General features: G+C 37.1%; 2 protein-coding genes across 5 annotated transcripts in view; both read right to left on the reverse strand.

Annotated features, from left to right (window-relative positions):
* The window catches only part of LOC148997438 (protein NLRC3-like), a 131,135-nt gene that overhangs the window by 14,747 nt on the left and 89,389 nt on the right, over nucleotides 1-26,999 (reverse strand). The window contains exons 1-6 of one of the 4 annotated variants that reach the window (XM_089122515.1): nucleotides 16,279-16,299; nucleotides 11,646-11,741; nucleotides 11,385-11,498; nucleotides 10,503-10,616; nucleotides 8,624-10,351; nucleotides 3,363-3,434 (exon numbers count right to left, since the gene is read on the reverse strand). In XM_089122515.1, coding sequence (XP_088978641.1) covers nucleotides 3,363-3,434; nucleotides 8,624-10,351; nucleotides 10,503-10,616; nucleotides 11,385-11,498; nucleotides 11,646-11,695 — 2,078 coding nt within the window. In that variant the 5' untranslated portion in view covers nucleotides 11,696-11,741; nucleotides 16,279-16,299. Of the gene's footprint in view, nucleotides 1-3,362; nucleotides 3,435-8,623; nucleotides 10,352-10,502; nucleotides 10,617-11,384; nucleotides 11,499-11,645; nucleotides 11,742-11,906; nucleotides 11,926-16,278; nucleotides 16,300-26,999 lie in introns of those variants that run through there. The other 3 variants (XM_089122514.1, XM_089122513.1, XM_089122516.1) reach the window with 3 other exon arrangements.
* Nucleotides 24,788-26,999, reverse strand: part of LOC148997439 (uncharacterized) — a 118,770-nt gene continuing 116,558 nt past the window's right edge. Inside the window, exons 4-6 of the mRNA XM_089122654.1 lie at nucleotides 26,751-26,924; nucleotides 26,325-26,486; nucleotides 24,788-25,535 (exon numbers count right to left, since the gene is read on the reverse strand). Of these exons, the coding sequence (XP_088978780.1) occupies nucleotides 25,526-25,535; nucleotides 26,325-26,486; nucleotides 26,751-26,924 (346 nt within the window). The 3' untranslated portion in view covers nucleotides 24,788-25,525. The remainder of the gene's footprint in view (nucleotides 25,536-26,324; nucleotides 26,487-26,750; nucleotides 26,925-26,999) is intronic.

A 26,999-nucleotide genomic window follows, 5' to 3' on the forward strand; every position in this document is an offset into this window, starting at 1 on the left:
GACACCTCCATGAGGCTTGACAGCAGAGCCAGCGTCCTGGAACTGCTCCCTCGGTCATTCAGGACTATACTACACCGCTCTGACCCCCGCCCTCTCTGCCAGCCTGGTTTAGCCACCGCTCGCTCCTCTTCAACCACAGCCATCTGGATGCTGTTTCTGCCTGCTCTGCTATCTTGTTCACTAGGTTCTTGCGGGCTGCCCCTCTAACCTCAAGCGTCCCCAATGCTCTCCAAAGTGACTGTCCTGGGAATCCCCTGCAACCCACCTCCACCGGTAGATTCCAGGCTCTCCAACCCCTCTGCTGGCTCTCTGTGATGAGGGAATGATACTTCCCTAACTTGCGTTCATGTGCTTCCTCAATCCTTTCCTCCCAGGGTACTGTCAGCTCTATTAGGGCCACCTGTCTTGTTGCCTGGGACCAGACCACGATGTCTGGTCGGAGGCTGGTCATGGCAATTTCCTCTGGGAACTTGAGTTGCCTCCCCAGATCAACTCTCATTTCCCAGTCCTCTGCTGTACCAAGGATCCCTAAACATCGGTCCTCCTTGCCTGCCTTCTCCCCAGGCCTGAGGAAGCAAATGAAGCGGGGACCTCTATCTTGGCCCTTGGTTCTTTTCCGCTTCCTCTCCTTTTCCAGTCCCTCTGCCAGCTGTGAGAGCACCTGATCATGGCGCCACCTGAACCTCCCTTCAGTCAGGCCTGCCCGACAGGACGACAGAATGTGCTCCAGGTTTGCCGGTCTCTTGCACAGCGCACAGGAGGGATCCTCTGTCAGTCTCCATCTTTCAAGGTTTGTTGGTGTTGGCAGGACATCATACACAGAGCTAAGGAGGAACTTTATTCGATGCCCCTCCATGTTCCAGATGTCCTTCCAACTGATGGCTCTTCCTCGAACACTTCCCCACCTGGTCCAGCTGCCTTGTTGTTTCATGGCTACTGCCCTGGCTTGTCTACTCTCTTCCTCCACAGCCCGAATCTCCTTCTGCACCATCTCTTTCCGGTCCTTTGCCTTTGCCTCATTCCAGCTTGCTCGGGTGATGACTCCCAGGCCCAGTCTCCCCTGGGTCACCGTGCCCATGATATCTGCATGCTTTAAGCGCTCTTCCGCTTCCCTCAGAGCTCCGCTGGCTTTCCACTTCCGCCCCGTTTTCACTACGATGTTGGCCTGTCGCACAGCCTGATCGTTGCTGTCGCACAACATCATCGCCAACCGAACTTTGGCTGTCTTAAATTCCTCCACGACTGATGTAAAAACTTTTGGGGACAGACAGCCACCTCCTGAGGAAGTTATTAATTTTCCTTTCCAAACCCTCCACTGTTGTCAAGGGGACCTCATAGACAAGTAGTGGCCACAGGAGCCTTGGAAGGATGCCGTGTTGGTAGCCCCATACCTTGTACTTGCCGGGCAGGCCGCTCCTCTCCAGGGTCTTCAGCCATTCTTCTGCTTGGTTGAGAATCTCCTTCACGCTTGCTTTGTCAGTCAGGTCAGCTCTGTACCACCTCCCTAAGCTCTTTACTGGCTTCTCTGAAACTGTTGGAATGGTATCTTCACCGATCTTAAACCGGAAACGATCCTGCACACGGCCCCGCTTCAATACCAAGCTTCTCGATTTTGAGGGTTTGAACTCCATCCTAGCTGCTGTGGCGAGCTCTACCAAATCTTCCAAGATCCATCTGCCCTCCGGGACTGACCTCGCAGTTATTGTCAGGTCGTCCATAAAGGCCCTAACTGGGACCTGTTGGACTCCACTTGACAGCACAGCTCCCCAAATTGGCTTTTCCACTGATTTGACGAGGAGATTCATCGCTGCTGCGAACAGAATCACAGAGATGGTACATCCAACAATCACAGAATCACAGAGATGGTACAAGAACAACAAGTTATTCTTAAGACATTTTATTATTCTTTCATTGAAAATGTAATAACTTTTTCATTTATTAGCTGGTTTCATTCCATCACTCTCCTAAACAGGAACCGTCTGTCTAGCGTGGTTAAGGTCTGTTCAAAGATCATTGACCAGCCTGTTCGTACTCTTACTGCCTTATGCGACCAACAGACTGTAAAGGTGGCACGTAGGATTATTAATGACCCCTCTCACATTCTGTTTTCGGAGTTTGAATGGCTACCCTCGGGAAGCAGACTCCGTTGTCCGCTTTGTCGGACACAGAGGAGGAAAGTAACCTTCATCCCGAGGGCCGTCCAGCTTATGAACTTGAACTTTAATAGGAGTTAATGATTTCTTCAGGTTTTAGTTTTTTAATGATATGTGCTGTGTAGTGTTGGTTGTGCAATGTGCTTATGTAAGCTACTGTAATGTGCCTTCAAATTTCCCCCTGGGGACAAATAAAGTTGAATGAATGAATGAATGAATGAATGAATCCGGTCACAATTCCGACCTCCAATCTCTGCCAGTTGGTAGTGAAGTCACCGGAGGTAAAGCGCATCTTGAAGTGCCCAAAGTAGTTCTGGAGGAGCATCCGAACCTTCTGGGGGACGTGATAGGCTCTGAGTGTGTGATCGACCAACTTGTGTGGTACTGTGCCATAAGCATTCGTTAGGTCAAGCCACAGGACTGCTAGATCTCCCTGGTTCCTTTTTGCGTCCTCGATGATCTTAGAGATGACACTGTTGTGCTCGATGCAACCAGGGACTCCAGGTACTCCGCCTTTCTGTACAGAGGTGTCAATGTACTTGTTATTAATCAAGAACTGGGTCAGCCTCTTCGCCAAGATTCCGAAGAACAACTTCCCCTCCACATTCAACAGCGAGATTGTGCGGAAGTCTTTCAAGCTAGAAGAGTCCTCCTGCTTGGGGATGAAGCAGCCCTCAGCAATAAGAAAACTGTCTGGCAGATGGTTCTTCCTCCACACTACCTTCAGTAGCTTCCACAGACGTCTCCTCAGCCTCTCACAGTTCTTATAAACTTTGTACGAAATTCCATTCGGCCCCGGTGCAGATCTTCTTCTTGCCTTTCGGAGGAAGTCATTGACTTCCTGCCATCTGGGCTCTCTATCATCAAAGGAGATGGTCGGCTCCTCTGGGCTGTACAGCTTTCCTTCCATGTCGAGTTCTTCCTCTCGCCTTGGGTCACTGTGCACTTTACGGAGGTGCTCTTCTACCTCCTCCTTTGGGGCCTTTAGCACTCCTGATCTTTTTGCTCCAAGGAGCCCTGACATGTACTTGAAGGGTACTTGTTTAATGATACAAATATCATAAAACAGTTACGTAGACCATTAATCAAGTCAGAAAGGTGGAGGGTTTAAAAGTGTGGCACTCATATTATCTGTTAATCCATTAATTTATAATGTTTAAGAACTGTTATAATGTTTTAGCAGTGATGCTTGTTCTCAGTGTTACTTACACAGCGTGTCTAGTTGCTGTAACCACAGGCATCAGCTTCTGAAGAACTTCATCTGCAGTGTTTTGTGGGACACTAATAGAAAATAAAAAATAAACAAGTTAATTAATAATGCTAGAAAAATAGTCATATTAGCTGGGGAAGCAGCACACACACACACACATCATTCATCCTCGTCTCGTTCGTTCACACACACACACACACACACACACACACACACACACACACATCCACATCATTCATCCTCGTCTCTTTCACACATAAACACACACACACCGCATTCATCCACGTATCGTTCACACACACACACACGAGATGCTGATCGTGGACATGCACATGGACATTCACCCGTTACTCCACTCTCCCTTCCATATCCATTTCCTGGTCATTTCATACACTTACACTGCACTGTCTCGTTGTCATTATCATCATCAGGAGGATCCGCGGACGTCCACTTGCTGTTATTAAAACTTCATTTTGCAAAAACACTTTCTATTAACTTGCTGTTTTCCAGTTTTTTACAATCACTTTGCTACTATTTTCAGAACCTTGATGTCATTTTTCAAAACTCTAGACACAAAACTCAAAACGGTTATCACTTGTAACACAGGCTGTCTAATGTTCAAAACATTGCATCGTGCAGTCGCATCTTTAAAGAAATCTTGCACTTGCACAATCATTGGTTCAAAAACAAATTTACTATGAAATACCATTGAAACATAACTATAGATCACCCACACACAAGCAACCGATAGTTTCACTGAGTCATCGTTCGTACAATCATTAAATATTGTAGAACAAAATAGATAATACAGATTTCATTATGGTACTACATGTACAGTAAATATACATCTTTGTAAAAGTACTGCAGTAATAGAGAGAATACAGATATAGGCCTAGTGGAATCATTCAACAAAGTGTGTGATATATTGATGCAAAACACTCCACTACAATCAACATAGGTTTATTGGAATCAAAGCAAAAATATATGATATTACTATAGGCTACATCCATGGATATTGTAGTCTAATTTGTTCATGCTCCACGCTAATTGGTGAAAATGAATCTCGTTATCTTGAAACTTTCATGATTTACTGTAAACATGGAAGATTGTGTCTGTTTCCATACAACTATATATTAAGAGTAATGCAACAGTTACTTATCATTTTGAGCAGTTGTATCAATTACAGTTTTTGCCCATTGCTTGAACACTATAGAACCATGCTTAGACTAAAGTAACACAACTTGAAGCTTTTTTTACCATGCCTCAAACACATGTACCCATACTTTAAACAAAAGCGTTGCTTTGCACTCTAGTTGCAATTCTCCAACACACTTACTCCTTTATGCAACACACTTGGTCATTCATACTACACTCTATTTCATACATAAGACACTTTGTTCAAAAATGAAATCTCAGGGTGCCATTTGGAAAACACATGTATTCAAAATACAAAACACATTGGGTTATTGCAACCACTCAAATACACATCCGAAGGCACTTAATTGCAAAACTGAACACCAATCAGCCAGCTACAAAAAGCCCTCAGTTTAGCCATTTGAAGAACTTTGCAAGCATGGATAGAGGGAGGGAGGGCAAGAGGAAGAGGAGGAGGAGGAGGTCAAGGTCAAAGAGGCCATGCACGGACTCTGATGATATACTGTAAGAGCAACTTTGGTGGACCACGTAAACAACCATGGCCTGACGATGAGGGAGGCTGGGCAGAGAGTCCAGCCACATTTACATAAGGTGCTTCACAGTGACATCCATAATAAGAACATTCCGACTAGAAAACAGGTATGTCTTCACCTCTCTACCTTCTACTCCACTCAGATGGTATTTACAGCACTATAGTGTATATCACATCAATGACTAGAAGACCTTTTGGGAGAGGACGCCAACGCCTGTTCACACAACAGAAGGAACTCACCATTGTGGACCTAGTGAGGGCAGACAATGCCATCCGTCTCCACCAGAAAATACTTGCTGACAGAACAGTGTTCAACAACATAAACCATGTAAGGATCACCAACATCAGACGCATCTTGGGAAAACACAGCATCACCATGAAGCAGCTCTACAGAGCCCCATTTGAGAGGAACAGTGACAGGGTCAAAGGACTTCGAGCTGAATATATATGGGTAAATGTAACTGTCGTTTACATGTACAATGCAGTAATGGTGAAATCCAGTACCAGCTGAATATGCACCATATCGGGACCACATGGATCTATTTGGAGAGCTTCACAGGTACCTGTGATGGGGTGAGGGTTCTGTATGGGTGTTACTATAGTGCAGCAATATGCTCTATATTGCATGCAACAACCAACATATACTCACATTTCTAGATGCTCTCCATAATGTATGTATACTGTAATATATATAGTGTTATTTTCTATTACTGTATTATAGATATTTTTTTGCTTTATCTGAATTTATCTTACTGCAATGTACAGTGCTGCAATGTACAATATTGAGAAGGCTGTTTGCTTTTTTGGTTGTTTGAAAATGTTCCTTCTGAAAATATGCCTTCTGAATAAACAGTCAAAATCAAAGACTGCAGTGTTTTATATAAAGTAGACTAGTGTGTTCCCTCTGATCTGAAAGTGTTAGCATATGGTGCAAGTATGTGTCATTTTGTCATCAGAGTTACATTTTGACAAAGGAATGTTAGGTTTTGATCGTAGAGTTTTAATTTGACACAGATGTCAATGGTATATTTTCCAGTGTTGTGTCATGTTTAGTTGTGTGTAGAGTTTTGGCACAATGAGCGAAATTTTGCAAAATGTGTTCAAGCAATAGGCAAAAACTGTACAGTTTTTGCCCATTGCTTGAACACTATAGAACCATGCTTAGACTAAAGTAACACAACTTGAAGCTTTTTTTACCATGCCTCAAACACATGTACCCATACTTTAAACAAAAGCGTTGCTTTGCACTCTAGTTGCAATTCTCCAACACACTTACTCCTTTATGCAACACACTTGGTCATTCATACTACACTCTATTTCATACATAAGACACTTTGTTCAAAAATGAAATCTCAGGGTGCCATTTGGAAAACACATGTATTCAAAATACAAAACACATTGGGTTATTGCAACCACTCAAATACACATCCGAAGGCACTTAATTGCAAAACTGAACACCAATCAGCCAGCTACAAAAAGCCCTCAGTTTAGCCATTTGAAGAACTTTGCAAGCATGGATAGAGGGAGGGAGGGCAAGAGGAAGAGGAGGAGGAGGAGGTCAAGGTCAAAGAGGCCATGCACGGACTCTGATGATATACTGTAAGAGCAACTTTGGTGGACCACGTAAACAACCATGGCCTGACGATGAGGGAGGCTGGGCAGAGAGTCCAGCCACATTTACATAAGGTGCTTCACAGTGACATCCATAATAAGAACATTCCGACTAGAAAACAGGTATGTCTTCACCTCTCTACCTTCTACTCCACTCAGATGGTATTTACAGCACTATAGTGTATATCACATCAATGACTAGAAGACCTTTTGGGAGAGGACGCCAACGCCTGTTCACACAACAGAAGGAACTCACCATTGTGGACCTAGTGAGGGCAGACAATGCCATCCGTCTCCACCAGAAAATACTTGCTGACAGAACAGTGTTCAACAACATAAACCATGTAAGGATCACCAACATCAGACGCATCTTGGGAAAACACAGCATCACCATGAAGCAGCTCTACAGAGCCCCATTTGAGAGGAACAGTGACAGGGTCAAAGGACTTCGAGCTGAATATATATGGGTAAATGTAACTGTCGTTTACATGTACAATGCAGTAATGGTGAAATCCAGTACCAGCTGAATATGCACCATATCGGGACCACATGGATCTATTTGGAGAGCTTCACAGGTACCTGTGATGGGGTGAGGGTTCTGTATGGGTGTTACTATAGTGCAGCAATATGCTCTATATTGCATGCAACAACCAACATATACTCACATTTCTAGATGCTCTCCATAATGTATGTATACTGTAATATATATAGTGTTATTTTCTATTACTGTATTATAGATATTTTTTTGCTTTATCTGAATTTATCTTACTGCAATGTACAGTGCTGCAATGTACAATATTGAGAAGGCTGTTTGCTTTTTTGGTTGTTTGAAAATGTTCCTTCTGAAAATATGCCTTCTGAATAAACAGTCAAAATCAAAGACTGCAGTGTTTTATATAAAGTAGACTAGTGTGTTCCCTCTGATCTGAAAGTGTTAGCATATGGTGCAAGTATGTGTCATTTTGTCATCAGAGTTACATTTTGACAAAGGAATGTTAGGTTTTGATCGTAGAGTTTTAATTTGACACAGATGTCAATGGTATATTTTCCAGTGTTGTGTCATGTTTAGTTGTGTGTAGAGTTTTGGCACAATGAGCGAAATTTTGCAAAATGTGTTCAAGCAATAGGCAAAAACTGTAATAGTTAGATCATTGTAAGGAAATGAATAGACACTCATTTGAAATGTAATGTGTGAATTGCCTTAAATAGTCGTACTTTGATGTTAAGTTGTGTCATATTGAACAGGTGATTTATGTTGAATGAACAAATGATCTAAGTTTTATGTGTATTGTATCCAAGCAATTGAGAAAAGGGTTAGAGTTTTGAAAAATGTGCATTTTGATCATTGGTTGTTTGCTTTGTGTCTAGAGTTGTGAAAAATGACATCAAGGTTTTGAAAATAGTAACAAAGTGATTGTAAAAAACTGTATTACTGCAATCCAGTAAATGACAGCCGCCTGTGTCTCCCAGTGTCTTAAATTATTGTCAGTTTAGTGTTCAGTGATTCATTTACACACAAACAGAAGATAACATGTATGCCTTCATCTCCGAACACATTATCTGTGTCTTACATTTCATAATGAACTCAGATAAACTCAGTGCAGACTCGTTTTCCAGCAGTTCTTCTACATGAACTGGAATGTGTGCAAAGGATTGTGGGAGATTGAAGAACACGAAGGACACACTTGATGCATCCTTCAAAATGATCTGAATTAAAGACACAAAATGAAGTCTGTCTTCAAAAGATCCTTCAAACTGAGACGGCCTTCAGAGGCGCTTGATGACGTGGCAGTCGAGATATGCAGCCTTACTAGGACACAGCCACGGTTTGAGAAACACCCGCAAATTATGGACAATATCCCAGAAATCAGTCTGAGCCCGTGATTTAAACACCTCTGATCTCTGAGTTTCTCTTTCTTCATAATGTTTTAGACTGTAATGATTGCACTCAGTGTTGCTTACCCATCATTACTGACTCCAATTAATCTCCTCAGGTCAAACTCCTGCAGTGTCTTCTCTGAGGACAACAACACAAACACTACAGCTGACCACTGAGACGAGGAGAGTTTCACATCACGTAATCCTCCAAAGCTTGTATGAGGTTGAGCTTCGTTGACTAGAGAAAGATCCCCCAGTTCATTCAGACAGTGAAACAGATTGATGTATTTCTCTGGAGAGGGATTCTCACTGATCTTCTCTTTAATATAGTCAACTGTTTCCTCATTGTTGTGAGAGCTGTTTGCTGTCTGTGTCTTTAGTTCTTGTAAGAGACTCTGATTAGACTCCACTGACAGACCCAGAAGGAAACGAAGGAAAAGGTCCAGATGCCCATTTCTACTGTGTAAAGCCTCATCCACAGCTCTCTGATGGAGATCAGATAGGGACACTTTGCCTCCATTAGTTGGTTTGGTAATCTGGTCAAACACATTGATGTTATTGTTGATAAAGGAGAGATGCACATATAGAGCTGCTAGATGTTCCTGAATGCTCAGATGAACAAAGCAGAAGACTTTCCCCAGACACGAGCCCAACTCCTCTCTGAAGATCTGAGTGCACAATCCTGAGTAAACTGATGCTTCTGCCACATCAATGCCACACTCGCTCAGGTCTTCCTCATAGAAGATCAGGTGGCCTTTCACAAGCTGCCGATACGCCAGTTCCCCCAGTTTGACGATCATGTCTTCATCTTTCACTTTCTTCTCATAGTCCTTCTCATGTTTGATGTTGGTCTGAATGAGCAGGAAGTGTGTGTACATTTGAGAGAGAGTCTTGGGAATCTCTCGTCTCTCTGCTTCACTGCACATCTCCTCTAGAACAGTGGCTGAGATCCAGCAGAACACTGGGATGTGGCACATAATAAAGAGGCTCCTTGAGGACTTCAGGTGTGAGATAATTCTTTTAGCCAATCTCTTTTTACGAATCCTCTTCCTGAAGTATTCCTGTTTCTGTGCGTCACTGAAGCCTCGTACCTCTGTCACTCGATGGACACACTCAGAGGGGACGAGATCCGCTGCTGCTGGTCTGGAGGTGATCCAGATGAGAGACGAGGGAAGCAGATTCCCCACAATGAGGTTCGTCAGCAGCTCGTCCACTGAGGCTGATTCAGTCACATCACACAACCTCACATCGCTCTGAAAATCCAGAGACAGACGACACTCATCCAGACCATCAAAGATGAACAGCACTTTATACTCATCACTGGATATGGCCATTTCTCTGCTTTCAGGGAAGAAGCGATGAAGAAGATCTGAAAGACTGAGTGTTTTGTCCTTCATCAAGTTGAGATCTCTGAAAGCCAGTGGAAATATGAGCTGGACGTCCTGATTCTCTTTCCCTTCAGCCCAGTCCAGGATGAGCTTCTGCACAGAGACTGTTTTTCCAATGCCAGCGACTCCCTTTGTCAGCACAGTTCTGATGGGTTTGTCTAGTCCAGGTAAAGGTCTAAAGATGTCACTGCATTTGATCGGTGTGTCCTCTGTTTCTGCTCTCCTGGACTGTGTCTCAATCTGTCTCACCTCATGCTCATTATTGATCTCTCCACTTCCACTCTCTGTGATGTAGAGCTCTGTGTAGATCTCATTCAGGAGTGTTGGCTTTCCCTGCTTTGATATTCCCTCACACACACACTCAAACTTCTGTCTCAGATTTGATCTCAGTGTGTTGAGGACTTCAGCAGCTTTAGAGTCATGGCTGGAAGATTACAATAACACATTATTACACAAGTCAGAGAAGTAAATAACCATAAATTACAAAATTGATTATCTGTATTATGGGACACATCAATAGGTTTCTGAAATATTTCTATCATTAATCATGTGTTTGAGTGATAGAAATGATATACCTGAGATCAGACTGTGTTTCTCCACTCTTAAACACTTGTGGTTTCTCCATAGACACAGACACACAGCTGGACTCTGGTTTTTGTCTCTTCTGCTGGACTGAACTGGTTTCAAAACTAAGTAAAATAAAAAACATGCAGACTTATAAATGTTGTGCACTTTTACTGTAATCTTCTTTCTTAGGAAAGACCAGGGAGTGTTGTAACACATTTGCTTTAACACCTGTATCTCAGTGGGGTTTTGCAGATGTTTTGTCTTGATGTGAAACAATTGTAGATTTCAACAAACCAAACAAATACACTTTCTGAACCAGCAGTTAGAAAAATCTGCTCAATTTTCCACCTACTACATATGATATAAAGGTGGAAAACATCTCAGCTTACATTTACTTAATGTAACAGACTGATGGACTGATAAATGTTGCTAGTAATTGTAACTTGTTTTTTTTAGAAATGATAGGGGAGAGCGGGCACAAACTAACACTTTTAGATTTTTTTTTTTTTTTCGGTTTGTGCAAATCCAGTTGGGGTTCAGAGTATTTATTTTTTCTCATTAATTTACACACACCTAGTACACTTATGTGGTTTTATTTCATTAATTCAGTGTATACTTTTTCTTTATTTTCACTAAAAGAATGAAAGTGGAACGTGACAACATGCCCCATAGGTGAGGCACATCGTAACATGATCTCTCAGATTTGTCTATATGATAGATTAAAATGTTAATCTATCATATAGACATGTCAAATCCAAAAAAAATATACTAAAATATTTTGTCAATAAAATACAATTATTAACTTTTTAATATAAAATAATGGATGCTGTATATTAATAATAATTTCATCAAATATAAAATACTATAAGCACAACATAGAAGTGATATACCTGAGATTAGGCCGTTTGTCTCCACTCTTAAACTTTAGTGGTTCATTCATAGACCAGTCACTCTTCACAGACACACAGCTGGACTCTGGGTTTGAGCTCTTCTGCTGGACTGAACTGGAACAGAGAACAGATGCACTTTAATTCTCTACATTACTGTGTTCATTCTTTATGGGAGGAACCATATTAAAATTTAAACATTTATCTTTCATTATTTTTTTCCATATTAGTTTAAAATTTAGTTTTAGTTTTAGTTGAAAGTACCTGTGTCCTGGAGAGAAATCTCCATCTCTGGATGCTTGTGAATCAGCCATGATGAAGATCAGGAGAATCTGATGAGTTTGATCTCCTCCACTGACTCTGATGAACAAACATTCACACACAATATTAAATGATTAAATTAAACAACCTTCATAATTTAGCTGAACATATCTGGAGTGTGTGAGTAGGATCATGTGACTTCACACATATGCTGTTAAAGGGTTAGTTCACCCAAAAATGAAAATTCTGTCAGTATTTACTCACCTCCATGTTGTTCAACCCCCGTAAGACCTTCGCTCATCTTCGGAACACAAATTAAGATATTTTTGATGAAATCTGAGAGCTGGATCACTCCTGTATACTAGTCCATAGGCTTCTTGAGGGATTGAAACTTGCTGGCCTCGAAAAGTTATATAAGACATCGTTAAAATAATAGTAAAAGTGACTACAGTGGCTCAATTTTAACTTCATCAAGCAACGAGAATAGTTTTTGTTCGCAAAAACAAACAAAAATAACGACTTTATTTCAACTATTAACTTCCTTCTCTATGGGTCTGTAGTCAGTTAACGTAGTGTGATTGCGTAAAGCTACGTCACACGTAGGCTCACTATTGGCCGATGCTGGTCATGTGTGTGATGCGTGTGACGTACAATAACAGAAGCTTACGCTATTAAACTAGTAACCTGACTCGAGGCAGAGGGAGAAATAAATGAATAGTTGAAATAAAGTCGTTATTTTTGTTGTTTTTTGCGCACAAAAAGTGTTCTCGTCATTTGATAAACTTAAGATTGAGCCCCTGTAGTCACTTGGACTATTTTAACGATGTCTTTAATGACTTTTCGAGTCCCTCAAGAAGCCTATGGACTAGTATGCAGGAGTGATCCAGCTCTCAGATTTCATCAAAAATATCTTAATTTGTGTCCCGAAGATGAACGAAGGTCTTACGGGGTTGAACAATATGAGGGTGAGTAAATACTGACAGAATTTTCAATTTTGGTTGAACTAACCCTTTAAACTCCTGAAAAATCAGGAACATCCCCAAACACAAAAGAAACATTGACGTGAAAGAAACCCTTTATTAAAAATTCATATAAAACAATCACTTAAAATGTCCTCTAGAGATTAATATTAATATGAGGAAGTCAAACACATGAACACACCTTGATCAAACTTTCCTTTATGGAACAAAAATATATTGCAGTATGTTGGAATATACCATGTGATATATTAGGCAATATATATATATATATATGATTTAATATTTATATTGTCCAATTTATAGCAATATAGTCCATATATTTATATATATTGATACATATATTGCAATCAAGACCAAAATAGTCACTATATTTTTTACATATAGTTTGTCTTTTTAAAGTTTGGCTTTATAGGCTTTAATATACTGCAATATATGTGCTAGACACACACACACACACACACACACACACACACACATATATATATATATATATATATATATATATATGAAATTATATGAAAAAATATATAAATAAAATTTATGTATAGATATGTGTTCCATATGTTGTGGAATATATTTTAAATATATTTTAAATTGTATGGAAATATATGAATAAAATATATGTATAGATATGTCTTCAATACATTGTGGAATATATTTTAAATATACATATAATTATATGGAAATATATAAATAAAATATATGTATACATAATATGTGTTCAATATATTGTGTGTGACGATCTGCGGCTGGAGTGCCCACTTGTGCCTCTGGTGTTTGATTATCTTGTTGACTGCACATGTCTTAAGCCTGAGTGGCCTTTTGTCCTTTGCTGAGTTTTGTAAGTGTCATACTGTATGCTGAGCGTTTTCCTAGTTCCTAGTTTCTTGTTTCTTAGTGTCAGTTTCACAGTTCCTGGACTCCCTGCCTGTATCTGGTTTTCCCGTTTGCCTTATCCCTGCATGGTATGTTTGCTGATCTGGACTGCTAACCTGGTTTTGACTTCTGCCTGTTCTCTCGTACCTGTTCCTGGATCTTCCTCTCAATAAAGCCTGCATTTGGATCACCTCTGTCCCTGCCTGTTCCATGTGCAGTTCCATGACATTGTGGAATATATTTTAAATATATGTATAATTGTGGAAATATATAAATACAATATAGAAGACAATATATTGCAGACAATCTCAGAGATTTGTATATACACTATACCGGTCAAAAGTCTTAGATCAGTAAGATTTTTTTTATGTTTTTAAATGAAGTCTCTTCTGCTCACCAAGGCTGCTTTATTTGATGAAAAAAAATGACAAACAGTAATATTGTGAAATATTATGACAATTTAAAATGACTATTTTAAAAGAAGAAAAGACTATTAAAAATGTCTATTTTAATATATTTTAAAATGTAATTTGAAAGCTGAATTTTCAACAACACTACTGTTGCTGATTACACATCAGTTTTCAGTGTCACATGATCCTTCAGAAATCATTCTAATATGCTGATTTTATGCTCAAAAAACATCAATTATTATTTTCAATGTTGAAAACAGTCGTGTACCATTTCCCTCCAAAATTCTATGATGTATAGAAAGTTCAAAAGAACAGCATTTATTTAAAATATAATATTTTCTAACATTATAAATGTCTTTACTGTAACTTTTGATCAATTTAACTCATCCTTGATGAAAAAAATAAATTCTTACTGACCCCAAACTTTTGAATGGTAGTGATTAATGTTACAAAAGCTTTCCATTTCAGATCAATTCTGTTCTTTTGAACTTTCTATTCATCAAAGGATCCTGAAATAAAAATGTAAAAAACTGTTTTCAACATGGATAATAATCAGAAATGTTTCTTGAGCATCATATTATAATAATTTTTTGTAGGATCATGTGACATTGAAGACTGGAGTAATGATGCTGTAAATTACACTTCACTATATCTTCACATAGAAAACCGCTGTTTTAAATTGTAATAATATTTCACAATATTACAATATTTTTTTGTTGTTGTTGTTGTATTTTTTATCAAATAATTGCAGCCTTGATGAGCAGAAGAGACTTCTTTTAAAAACATAAAAAATATTACCGATCTAAAACTTTTGACCGGTAGTATATATATATATATATATATATATATATATATATACATACATGGGCTATATATGATATGACATGCAAGGCATAGCTATTTAGCTCAATTAAAATATCTTTAATAATTTACAAATAATTACTTCAACTGCATTACACTAATATGTTTTATTGAAACATATGCTTTTCCACAGTTCCCTAAGGTCCTTGAAAGTTTATTTATTCCTTATTATTTGTGCATTTTGTTTACAGATATTTTATTTATATTTCATAACAGCACTGCTGAAATATATTCCACAATATATGGAACACTTATCTATACACATATTTTATTTATATATTTCCATATAATTTCATATATATATACGTATATATATATTGAAATGTATTCTACCATATATTGAACATACATGGGACATGATATCTTTACATATATAACCAATACATTATCCCATACAAATTGTAATACATTATGGTGGATATTAATAAATATGAAATTGCATATTTTCGGATATAAAATAATTACATATATTATATATTCAGTATAATATATGCATCATCAATATATTACTCCATGTATTTCCAATATATAATATATTGGAAAATGAAAAGGAAAATAATATATTACAATATATTACAATATATTTCAAGTAACATATTGGTAAATATATTTTTCTTTTATAAGGGTATCCCCCCACCAAAAAATAAAAAATAAATAAATGAATAAAAAGGATATATTTATATAGGCCTATTCTTTTTTTTAAAGAATTGCTTTGAAATTACTATTACATGTTTTCTCCTTCACGGCAGAGCCTGAGAATCACTTTCAGTTTAGCTGAAGTTTGTGTTCAGAAAAGAGAATGCAGTCTAACAGGTTTTAGTGGGTTCAGCAGCACAGTACATGTGTGACTCGACATAAACAGAGAGAAGTATATCCGACTACAATGTTCTTCCGCAAGACACAGCAGTTTGTTAGTTAACCGCTAGAGCGCCAAACGTTACAATAGTAATACCTTTAAATTAAAATATATTTATTTGTTTTACGAAGATAAACGAAACGAATGTCTTACAGTTTTTTGGGGGGTAAATTAACACTTTAAACCAGTTAACTTTCCTGAAGCACTTTTAAGAGCTTTCCTGCATGATGACTTCATGGAGTAGATAATGTCGTTGAACGTTTGATCAAGACTTTGAAAACCCCGCAAGATAGTTTTTTTTTTTTTTTTGCTCTTTTTGTTTGTTTCTTCATATAATTTATTTTTATTTTTGATACACTGCATTACACTGACGAAGTCAAGTGTAAATTGATTTTATTGTCCGTATTAGTATGTCCATTATTATTTTTCATTCACATTTTAACACGGATATTTTATCTTCTCAAAATCCCAACATTGAACAGACAGTTAACAAATCGTAAACACTCACAGAGAATAATGTCAAGTCTATGCTAAATATATCATGTAATAATCTATAAGAAAAATCATATTTAATTTCACTCATTCTCTTCACCTTGAAAGCAAATATGATCCATGTGTCCTAGTGCACTGAATTATTTCATGAAAGCACTTACTGTCTTGACGTTTGATCTCCGTTAATATATCATGTTTTCTCCTTCACGACACAGCCTGAAAAACACTTCCAGTTGAACTGAACTTTGTGTTCAGGAAAGAGTGTGTAGTCGAACAGGTTTTTCTGGATTCGGTACATGACCAACTCTGACTGGAGAAAGAGAATAAACCACAGAACAGCATCAGTCCCTGAAAATCACATCAATCCTGCTGGAAATTATTATTCATGTTCTCAAATCAAGTCATACATATACTCTGAGAATACAGGATAAGATTGAGTGAGATCTCCTTGAGTTAGAGGATTTAGTAATGCTTGAAGAAACACAAAATACCAAACAAACCTCAAAAATACCAATAATAATACAATTCCAAGCAAACAGAATAAATAACAACATAAACCTAAGGAAACATAAAGAAACCTATACACAATTCTGGCTAGCTATACATGTTGCCCTCTCCTTTAAAAGATGGGATGTCTTCGCATTGAGAAGGTCTGCTCCATCTTTGATGCAATGAGAGGTTCCACTAAGATAACATCAGTAGGGATAACATCACTTAACATTAAGTTTTCATATTGTTAAAAAATGGCTCATTTTATCAGCAATGATAAAGCAGTTGAGTTTGAGAAAATAAAATCACTTTTACATTGCATGCTTCACATTCTGAATTTACTTTATTTAAAAATCAAGTATAATTATAGAGTATAATGCCATTGTGAAATCACAAATACTGTCAAAACTTATCACAAACGTCATCTGTGCATAAGCTGCACGTTAACGGTAACGTTATGTGCGCCATTTCACCAGATTTGTAACATTAACCTTAATAATTTACAAACCTATGCCAACAGAAGAGAATGCATCAGTGAAAGTGGTAAAATAGTAAACCATAATTCTTACATTTGGGACAAATAAATCGTTTTTAGGCATTCAGGAGCTGTTAGGGTAACTTACCTACCAGAAAAAAAAACAGGCCACACCAAGGCATATTCTTCAAGCTCCTAATATCACAATTAGTTGGTCCACATTAGTTGCAGACCAGTAAAATATATCGACATACAGTAAAAAAATCATTCACACAAAAGTCGCAAGCTTGATTTGATTACTCACCTTATTACTGTGTTAATTACACTGCTGAACCATATTCAGAGCGCCAGAGGAAAACTGCACTAAACTCTGCACTTACTTTGCATTTATTTCACATTGTTTGATAAATTATTAATTTAAAGCGACATAGTAAAAAAAATCTAGAAAAGTTTGCTTTTGTTTAATGGAAATATATTCTTATATCTGTAATATCAATTTAAAGACTCACGTCTAAACGCCCTCCTGTGGTGAATTGTGTGCATTACACTGCTGTTAATTATCTCATTTCTGTTAAAACCTTTTATTAAATTATTTGCATTGATTAAAATCCTTTGATAAATAATTGAAAACCTCTGGCAAACATGTAGTTTTAAAATGAAATATATTGTTGGATGTATAAACTAAGGGAAAATTATGAAAAATTGATTGTATCATTCTCTGTGTATTGTATACTGCCTCCCGATTTGTTAAAATAAACAAATACATTATGTAATTTTAAAAAGTCCAATGTCTTGATCGAACTGTGGTGAATTCATGTGAATGACACTCCTGTTAATTATTTCTACCTAAAAATGTCTACCTACTTCTAGTTAATTCAAGTCAAAGGGAAACTTTGCATTACATTATTTTACATTGATTTCGTGTTAAATAAATCGTTCGTTACCACATGAGACATATGACCCCTTTTATTTATGGTATAATAATTGTACGTACTTTTAAATTTGAATTGAAAACGCCCTCCTGTGGTAAAATGTATTAATTACACCACTGAAACATTTTTTCTACAGCAGTAACTCTAGAGGAAAACTAGCTTGATTAAGAATTATTCTTTTAAAGCCCCGTTGATTCAGACGTTTTAATAACAGAAAAAAATATAAGCGCAACAGAATAAAAAATGCAGCGAGAACATTTTAATGTTATTTTGTGTTGAATGTAACAAAATATGGACTTTAATCCACGATGTAGTATTTGTTGGCAAATGTAAAACCTAAAGATGAAGTGACTTTGCTGTCACCCAGTGTCTTATTTTGGCTTATTTTAGAATGCTCTAAATTACAGTTTTTCCCCATTCATTTCTATGGGTGCCCATTTTTGACCCAAATACAAGATTAAGAAGGTTTTTTTCCACCCACTTAACATTGTAGAATTGGGTCAAAAAAAAAAAAAATATTGTGTGTGTTCAGGAGGCAAACTTAGGAAAAGCAGCCAAGTCTTGTACCGCTCAGATCAAGGGAAGTATTTCTTAAAAATAAATCAAAACTATTTTGCCCACATTTGTCCAAAATACGGTTTTAGGGTTAAGACGAACATTTGTTTTTATCTGGACGCCCTCCTGTGGTGAACTGTGTGAATTACACTACTGTTATTTTACCCATAAACATTTAAAGATTTGAGTCAGCGAAATAGATAAATCGACTCTGCAAGAATTCTGGTTTGTGTTCACGTGAAATGAAAAAAGTTCAAACGAATATTATTCTCTCCACGAGCCAAAGGTAACGTTAAGTTAGAGTATAATTTAATATTGAACCAAACATGAATGACGAGTCACGCAGGTCCTGTGCTACTCCGCAGCGGTAAGACCAGAACCAGTATAAAATAGTCCGAATATAAACGCTTATTATAGGTGTACCACAGTGATTCAGGATAAGACAAAGCACGATTTGCACAACTGATACATGTACTCGCTCATTATATAAACCTTTGAACATTTTGAACACAAAAAGCTAGTAAGCACTAAAACTTTAAAACAAGACAACTTAGCCAGTCGCCCTCCTGTGGTGAATTGTGTGAATTACACTGCTGCAACTTTACAGCTGTGACTGCAGTCAGAGGAAAACTTTGAGTTATAATATTTTGTAACATTTAATAAATTGTTGGTTGCCATGTGACGCAGTAAAACATCTGGCAATTACCTTTCAAATTTTCTATAAATATATTTTGCATCCGCGATCAGGAGCGGTTCTAGGGGGAGTGGATATCTGGGGCTTAACCCAGAGAAATCCATGTATGTGTCACGATACAAGAAATAAACTTTAAATAAAATAGTTTTTTTTTTTAACAAGGTAAATATCTCTTGCTAATTAAAATTAAAAATCACAATGCCACGCACCCTCTTCTTTCCTTGCTGACTCATCTCAGACATGGTTAGCAAGCTCAGCTCTATTATTGTTTTAATAAATAGCATTTACTTAACAACATGATTTTTGTGAGAATAGATAAAAAGAGGTGACTAAAGAATCTCTATAATAACAAAAAAAAAAACTTGACCCATTCTTCATGCACACATTACATTTTAAAGACTAATAAGACTACCTACCTTACCTTTTGTGTGTGCGCCGCGCGTGCACGTCCTATTGACTGTGCTGCAAAGTGTTTGACGATCAAAATGTATATCTGACAATCTAAAGAAAGAAATCTAACACTTCGATTAAAAGTTACAGATACCTGCTGACGCTGTTGTATCTTGTTTTAGTAATGGTTTTACTCGTTCATTAACTTCTTGCACATCAACAACAAACACCTGGCTCAAAAATATTTCATTTCATTGGCTGGATCGTACAAGACCGCCTAGCTTCTCATCGATGGTTGGCCAGTTTACATGTCAGTCAGAAGCACTAGCCTGAGTGGGCGGTTCTTGTCGGTTGTGAATGACAATGCGTATGTTGATGGACGCTGTGATGCGAGAGTCGAGAAATATAGATTTAATTAATTAAATTCTCTCAGTGATGGTGTGTACAATGCAAGGAAATAAAAACATTCGGGGCTTTACTGAAAACAGCCCCCTTAGCCCACCCCTAGCGCCGCCCCTGTCTGCGATATTCTGTTGAAAATGGAGTTTAATCGCCCTCCTGTGGTGAACTGTGTGAATTACACTGCTGAACCGTATTCAGAGCGCCAGAGGAAAACTGCACTAAACTCTGCACTTACTTTGCATTTATTTCACATTGTTTGATAAATTATTAATTTAAAGCGACATAGTAAAAAAAAATCTAGAAAAGTTTGCTTTTGTTTAATGGAAATATATTCTTATCTGTAATATCAATTTAAAGACTCACGTCTAAACGTGGTGTGGTGAATTGTGTGCATTACACTGCTGTTAATTATCTAATTTCTGTTAAAACCTTTTATTAAATGATTTGCATTGATTAAAATCCTTTGATAAATAATTGAAAACCTCTGGCAAACATGTAGTTTTAAAATGAAATATATTGTTGGATGTATAAACTAAGGGAAAATTATGAAAAATTGATTGTATCATTCTCTGTGTATTGTATACGGCCTCCCGATTTGTTAAAATAAACAAATACATTATGTAATTTTAAAAAGTCCAATGTCTTGATCGAACTGTGGTGAATTCATGTGAATTACACTCCTGTTAATTATGGTCAGGGGATCTCTGGATAATCCGTAATTCGTTTGTAATTATGAAACGAAAATACCGTTTTGTTTTTTTTTTGTTTCAAATAGAAAAAACAAATAACCGTTTTTGGTGTCAGAATCAAAAAACGAAAAACCAATTAAAAACTGCCCGTTTGTCGTTTTTTGGGGATCATTTTATCGTTATTCCTTTTTGAACAAAGAATGAAGTGAGTCTTTGAACTTCTGTCAATTCGTTTTTCGTTTAAAACCAAAAACGGAAGTCACGTGGTCCATTCCTTTTTTGGAAGCGAATGTAACCGGAAACACTTTCAAAATAAAAGTAACTATAGTTAGCGAGGTGATGGTAGACTAAAACTGAACTAATATAATTTTTTTTAGTACAACTAAAGTAGCACTGGGTGTGAAAAATACTTTAGTTAATTAAAATAAAAATTAAAACTAATAAAATAATAGCTCTGGTTGTTAGGGAGAATTAAACATTTGTAAGAGCATTGGTGAATAGGGCCTACAGCTATGTATGCTATGAGCAGGGCTCTGCATTGCAACTCTTTCACTAGCAAATATGGCCTAACATGTTTTACAAGCATAGTGGGTGAGTGAAGACTAAAACCTACTGTAAATGTTAAAATGTTATATTATACTTTTATACATGTATATAGTTCCTCTTCCAGATTGTGGTTATTATAGCCTCTGCAGTGGACAGATGTAGATTTAGCCAGAGCCAGGATGTCATTGTGCAAATACAGCCTCCTCCTGAGAGCAACACATTCCCCTTGTAGTGTTTTACATCTGCTTTACTGAAGTTAAAGATAATAAATAATGCTCTCCAATCTTTTTTACATAAAGTGTGGTGTTGGTTGTGTGTGCAAGTGAAAGAGTAGCAATGCAGAGCCATGCTTCACTGTACCGTTGTACATTATGATGTACATTTGTAATTACACTTTTTCTCGATTGTTTACACAGATTTCCTGCAAGCGTGCCTCATACTCTCAGAACTCAAATCTAAAAACACTCACACAATAGGCAAAACCCCTGCCAAAAAATCCAAAAGTGCAAAATGAAACTACATTCAAATGTCATATATTCTCAAAATGTTATTTTGTTTTCAAATGACACACAAACCATTATATGAATAGATATTTATAAGAACCAGTTGAACACTGATGTGCTCAATGTAAAACACTATGATCAGTGTAAAACACTTCTTCTCCATTCATCATAATGACTTAGGCCTTTTTTTTGTTCAGTGTTACACTTACTACAGACATGACATACATAAGTGTGTTGTAAAATATTTGAGAATATTGTTTTTATACCCAGAACACACAAATACACGGTAACAAATACAGTTTTTCTCGATTGTTTACACACATTTTCTGAAAGAATGCCTCATACTCTCAGAACTCTACACACAAATCTAAAAACACTCACACAATCGGCAAAACCCCTCAATTCTCCTGCAAAATGAAACTTTACATTCAAAACAATGTTATTTCTTCTCAAAATGGTATTTTGTTTTCAAATGACACACACAAACCATCATATGAATAGACATTTATAAGAACCAGTTGAACACTGATGTGCTCAATGTAAAACACTACGATCAATGGAAAACACTTCTTCTCCATTCATCATAATGACTTAGGCCTTTTTTGTTCAGTGTTACACTTACTACAGACATTACATACATAAGTGTGTTATAAAATATTTGAGAATATTGTTTTTTTGTACCCAGAACACACAAATACACGGTAACAAATATATTTTATTTTTCCCACAAAATCAATGGGAGATAGATCCCACATTTCATACACCCCAACCAACACAAAGTTGCACATACAGTGGTCTACATACAAAACAACAGAATTTTTTATGCTGTTACAGTAAAAAAAGAAATAAAAAAAAATCTATGCTGCACCTTCTCTTTGGTTTTGGTATTTTATGCTAAAGCTCTGATCGCTAATTGTAAAACTGTGTGAAATGTGTTTGCCCGTGTGACGAGTCAGTGTGAATATCTGAATGGCAGTGTGTTCCTCATGAAAAAAAGAGATTTTCTGCATGAAAATTGTGCCAAATGCAGAGAATTGTGTGTAGTGTTTTGAAAAACATGTGTTTTAGAGCTGCAATTTGAGTGTAAAGCAGGAATTGTGCTTGTAGTTCATCAGAATTGGTTCAGGGGGTTGGTGAATGATTTACATGTTGTGGCCATTGTGTCTCAAGTACCAGAAAATGTGTGTAAACAATCGAGAAAAACTGTATATTTTATCTTTCCCACAAAAACAAAGGGAGATAGATCGCACATTTTGTACATCCCAGCAACACAAATTTGCACATAGAGTGGTCTACACACAGTGGTCAACACAACAGAGAAATGTACTGTATACAGTTACAGTAAAAAAACTAATAAATAAATAAATATGCTGCATCCTCTCTTCTGTTTCAGTCTTGTATGCTAAAGCTCTGATCGCTAATTGTAAAACTGTGTGACATGTGTTTACCCATATGACGAGTCAGTGTGAATATTTGAATGGCAGTGTTTTCCTCGTGAAAACAAGAGATTTTCTGCATGAAAATTGTGCCAAATGCAGAGAATTTGTGTGTAGTGTTTTGAAAAAAGTGTGTTTTAGAGCTGCAATTTGAGTGTAAAGCAGGAATTGTGCTTGTAGTTCAGCAGAATTGGTTCAGGGGGTTGGCGAATGAGTTACATGTTGTCGTCATTGTGTCTCAAGTACCAGAATTTGTGTGTAAACAATTGAGAAAAAATGTAAAGTCATAAGCTGACATCATCCAATTCCACAAAAGTAGTGCCAGAAAATACAAAAAGATGTGGCTTAACATAAACCATACATATCTGAAAGTGACAACAAGGCCCTTTTATGGTGCCAGAGGAAGGAGTGGTGTTCTGCTTTGTCCTGTCCAGCATTTATTTGAAGAGAGAGTGATGGTAGGTGAAGGGGCCAGTCCTGCTACTATCATCAGTCCTTAACCCTTCACACAGTGCACAGGCTCACATCCTCCAGGACAGGTATTGGGGAGGCCCTGACACGAGTACCAGGGAGAAAAACTAAATGCTAAAAAACTAAAAATAAAAAATTAAACACTTTTATTTTACTTTACACAAGTACCAAAACAAGTACAGAGCACTGCCTTTACCCGGTGGTTCACCAAACAGAATTAAACCCCCAAAAAGCGCTAAAAGATCTGAAAGTCCCAGCTCATTTTTGACCAAGTGGGTTTCACACACAAGTAACTAATGAGAACTACAAGCTGGATTAACCCTTGTGCATCCTTATGGACATTTTTGTCCTTTTCAGTTTTTTTTATCACTTTACCCGTGTTAATGCTAATTTGGCACAGGTGTGTATTTTTATGAAATTTTACTATTTCACCGCCATTTTCTTAAAAAAAATTACAGTTGTGAATTGTGTGCATTACACTGCTGTTAATTATCTCATTTCTGTTAAAACCTTTTATTAAGTTATTTGCATTGATTAAAATCCTTTGATAAATAATTGAAAACCTCTGGCAAACATGTAGTTTTAAAATGAAATATATTGTTGGATGTATAAACTAAGGGAAAATTATGAAAATTGATTGTATCATTCTCTGTGTATTGTATACTGCCTCCCGATTTGTTAAAATAAACAAATACATTATGTAATTTTAAAAAGTCCAATGTCTTGATCGAACTGTGGTGAATTTATGTGAATTACACTCCTGTTAATTATTTCTACCTAAAAATGTCTACCTACTTCTAGTTAATTCAAGTCAAAGGAAAACTTTGCATTACATTATTTTACATTGATTTCGTGTTAAATAAATCGTTCGTTACCACATGAAACATATGACCCCTTTTATTTATGGTATAAAGCAAGCGAGTCATCGTGAAGAGGCAAAAACAACGGCAGAAGTGCTAAAATACAAAGTTCAGGCATTGCTCAGAGTAGCAGAAGACAGATTAAAGGAAAGAGAAAGAATGATTTTTATTATTTTTGCTCCATTCCGGACTTTTCGACACTCTTGATGTTTTATTTATTTATTTTTTTCAGATCACATTCGTTACAATTTGCCGAAAAAAAGAGAAAGAGATTGACCTTGTAATACATAAATCATTTAGTTACAGTTCACAATTTCATAAAGAATAAACACACACACACACACACACACACGCACACACACACACACACACACACACACACACACACACACACACACACACACACACACACACACACACAACTAACTTCATATACAATAAAACAATAACAATAACCATATTCTGTGTATAAAATGTTACAGAGATAATGTGAAGGTTTAAAGGTTACAAAACTTTATATCTTTTGAAACGTATATTTATATCTTTTATGTGCTATAGTTGACAATCACGTTCATGATTAGAAATATCTGAATAATTCTGGATGAGTTTAGTCTAAACATTATTATATTTGCAGGCCTGATAGTGAAGATTTCTGCTGACACTCATCTGAGCTTATTCCTCTGTTCCACCTTTAATTACAACTAAACCATCATTTGGCTGAATAATAAACCAACATTAATCATTCAATATCACATGTTTCTAATGCGCATGCTAACACACACGCTGCTTTATTTAATAGTGAAGTCTGAGTCTCTTCCACCTGTATGAAACACATTTACACATGTATTTCTCCTCATAGACAGCAGTGAGACTCTTCTGTGGATCACCTGATGGTTTCTGCTCCTCTCATCTCCGTTTCACAGATTTAAACCTTGATGGAAATCCACTGACGTTTGGTGATCGATCTTAATATACTCTGTAAAGTGGAACAGAAGAGAAAACAATCAGTGTTCAGTGAAAAAAAAGTGCTGTTTTTCTTTAGTAAAAGTAAGTTAAATTGAATTCCTGTAATCAGATTAATTACTGACTTTACATGATCTTGGATAGAGATATTTGTGTTTTAAAATATAATAGATGAAAAGCCTGAATCATGTTCATATGTGTGTCTGTGTGTGTCGGTGCGACTCCTATTGAGTCTCTGTAAAGGAGAAACTAATGAGTGTACGGCGTATGGAATAAACCACAGCGAGCAAATACTAATGTTATTTTGAGTTAAACACAAACCTTTAGTTAAAGCCGTTTGTCCTCTAGTTTAAACATGTTTGTAGGCTCTTAGTAAATAACTGAGAGTAAAGTAAGTGTAGAGTAGTGTGACGTGTTGCTTGTCACAGTAAAAACACACTAGAGACAGAGACATTGCTCATGTGAGCTGGACGCTGTGAGCTGAAGCTGGAACTGCACTGATTTTAGCAGGAGTGCAGCGTTTCCTACAATCTGACCAAGTCTGTTTCACACTCAAATGATTCACTTCTACTGACACACTTCATAAAGCAGGTGTTGATGTATAAAGCTGTGACAGTGAGCTTTTCTTCTCTTTCCTCCTTTGTGTTCAACATTTCAATAACTTCAATAACTTTGTTCTCACACAAACCCTTTGTTGCAAAAAAATTTTAATGATAATTTCCTTTCTCGAATATTTGAAAGGATTGTTCACATATCAGAGGTAAATGAAGATCTCTTTAATATCTCAGTGATGTTTCCCCACCTCAGGACACAGTTTGAGTCTCGTAGCTCGTCTCTGAGCCGCTGCTTTGAATCTCCGATCTTATTGTCACTCAGATCAAGCTCTTTTAAAAACTGCAGACCTTTTGAGTTCGTCAAAGACTGATTTAAAGAAGAAACATCTGTAATGCCACAGCGATGTAGACTAGAGAGACACAAACAGAGGAAGAGAGATTATCTTACAAACAAATCATGAATGTGAGGAATTTTAGACAAATAAACAGATATAATGTGAAATCAGACTCACTGTCAGATATTGAGAATAAAGTGTTAAAGTTAAAATAAAATAAAGTTAGTTTAATAAACCCAGAAAGTGCACTGCAATAACCAATGAAACATAAGCCCTGCTGTCTTCAAATAAATAAACTTCAGTCACACTGTAATTGTTGTACAGTATAATGACACTAACTGTAGTTTCTCCAGCTTGAATTGTGGGTTCATCAGTAGATCACTGAGGTTTTTCACTCCTGAGTCTCCTAGTTTATTCCAGCTCAGGTCCAGCTCTCTCAGGTGTGACGGGTTTGATTTCAGAGCTGAAGTCACATCAGAACAACCTTCATCTGTCATACCACACCAGCTTAACCTACATTAGCAGAGAGAGAGAGAGAGAGAGAGAGAATGAAGAAAATAAGAGACTCTTTATTCTGTAAAGTCACAT

This window comes from Pimephales promelas, chromosome 2, assembly GCF_988280905.1.
Source record: "Pimephales promelas chromosome 2, fPimPro1.hap1.1, whole genome shotgun sequence".
Lineage (NCBI taxonomy): Eukaryota > Metazoa > Chordata > Actinopteri > Cypriniformes > Leuciscidae > Pimephales > Pimephales promelas.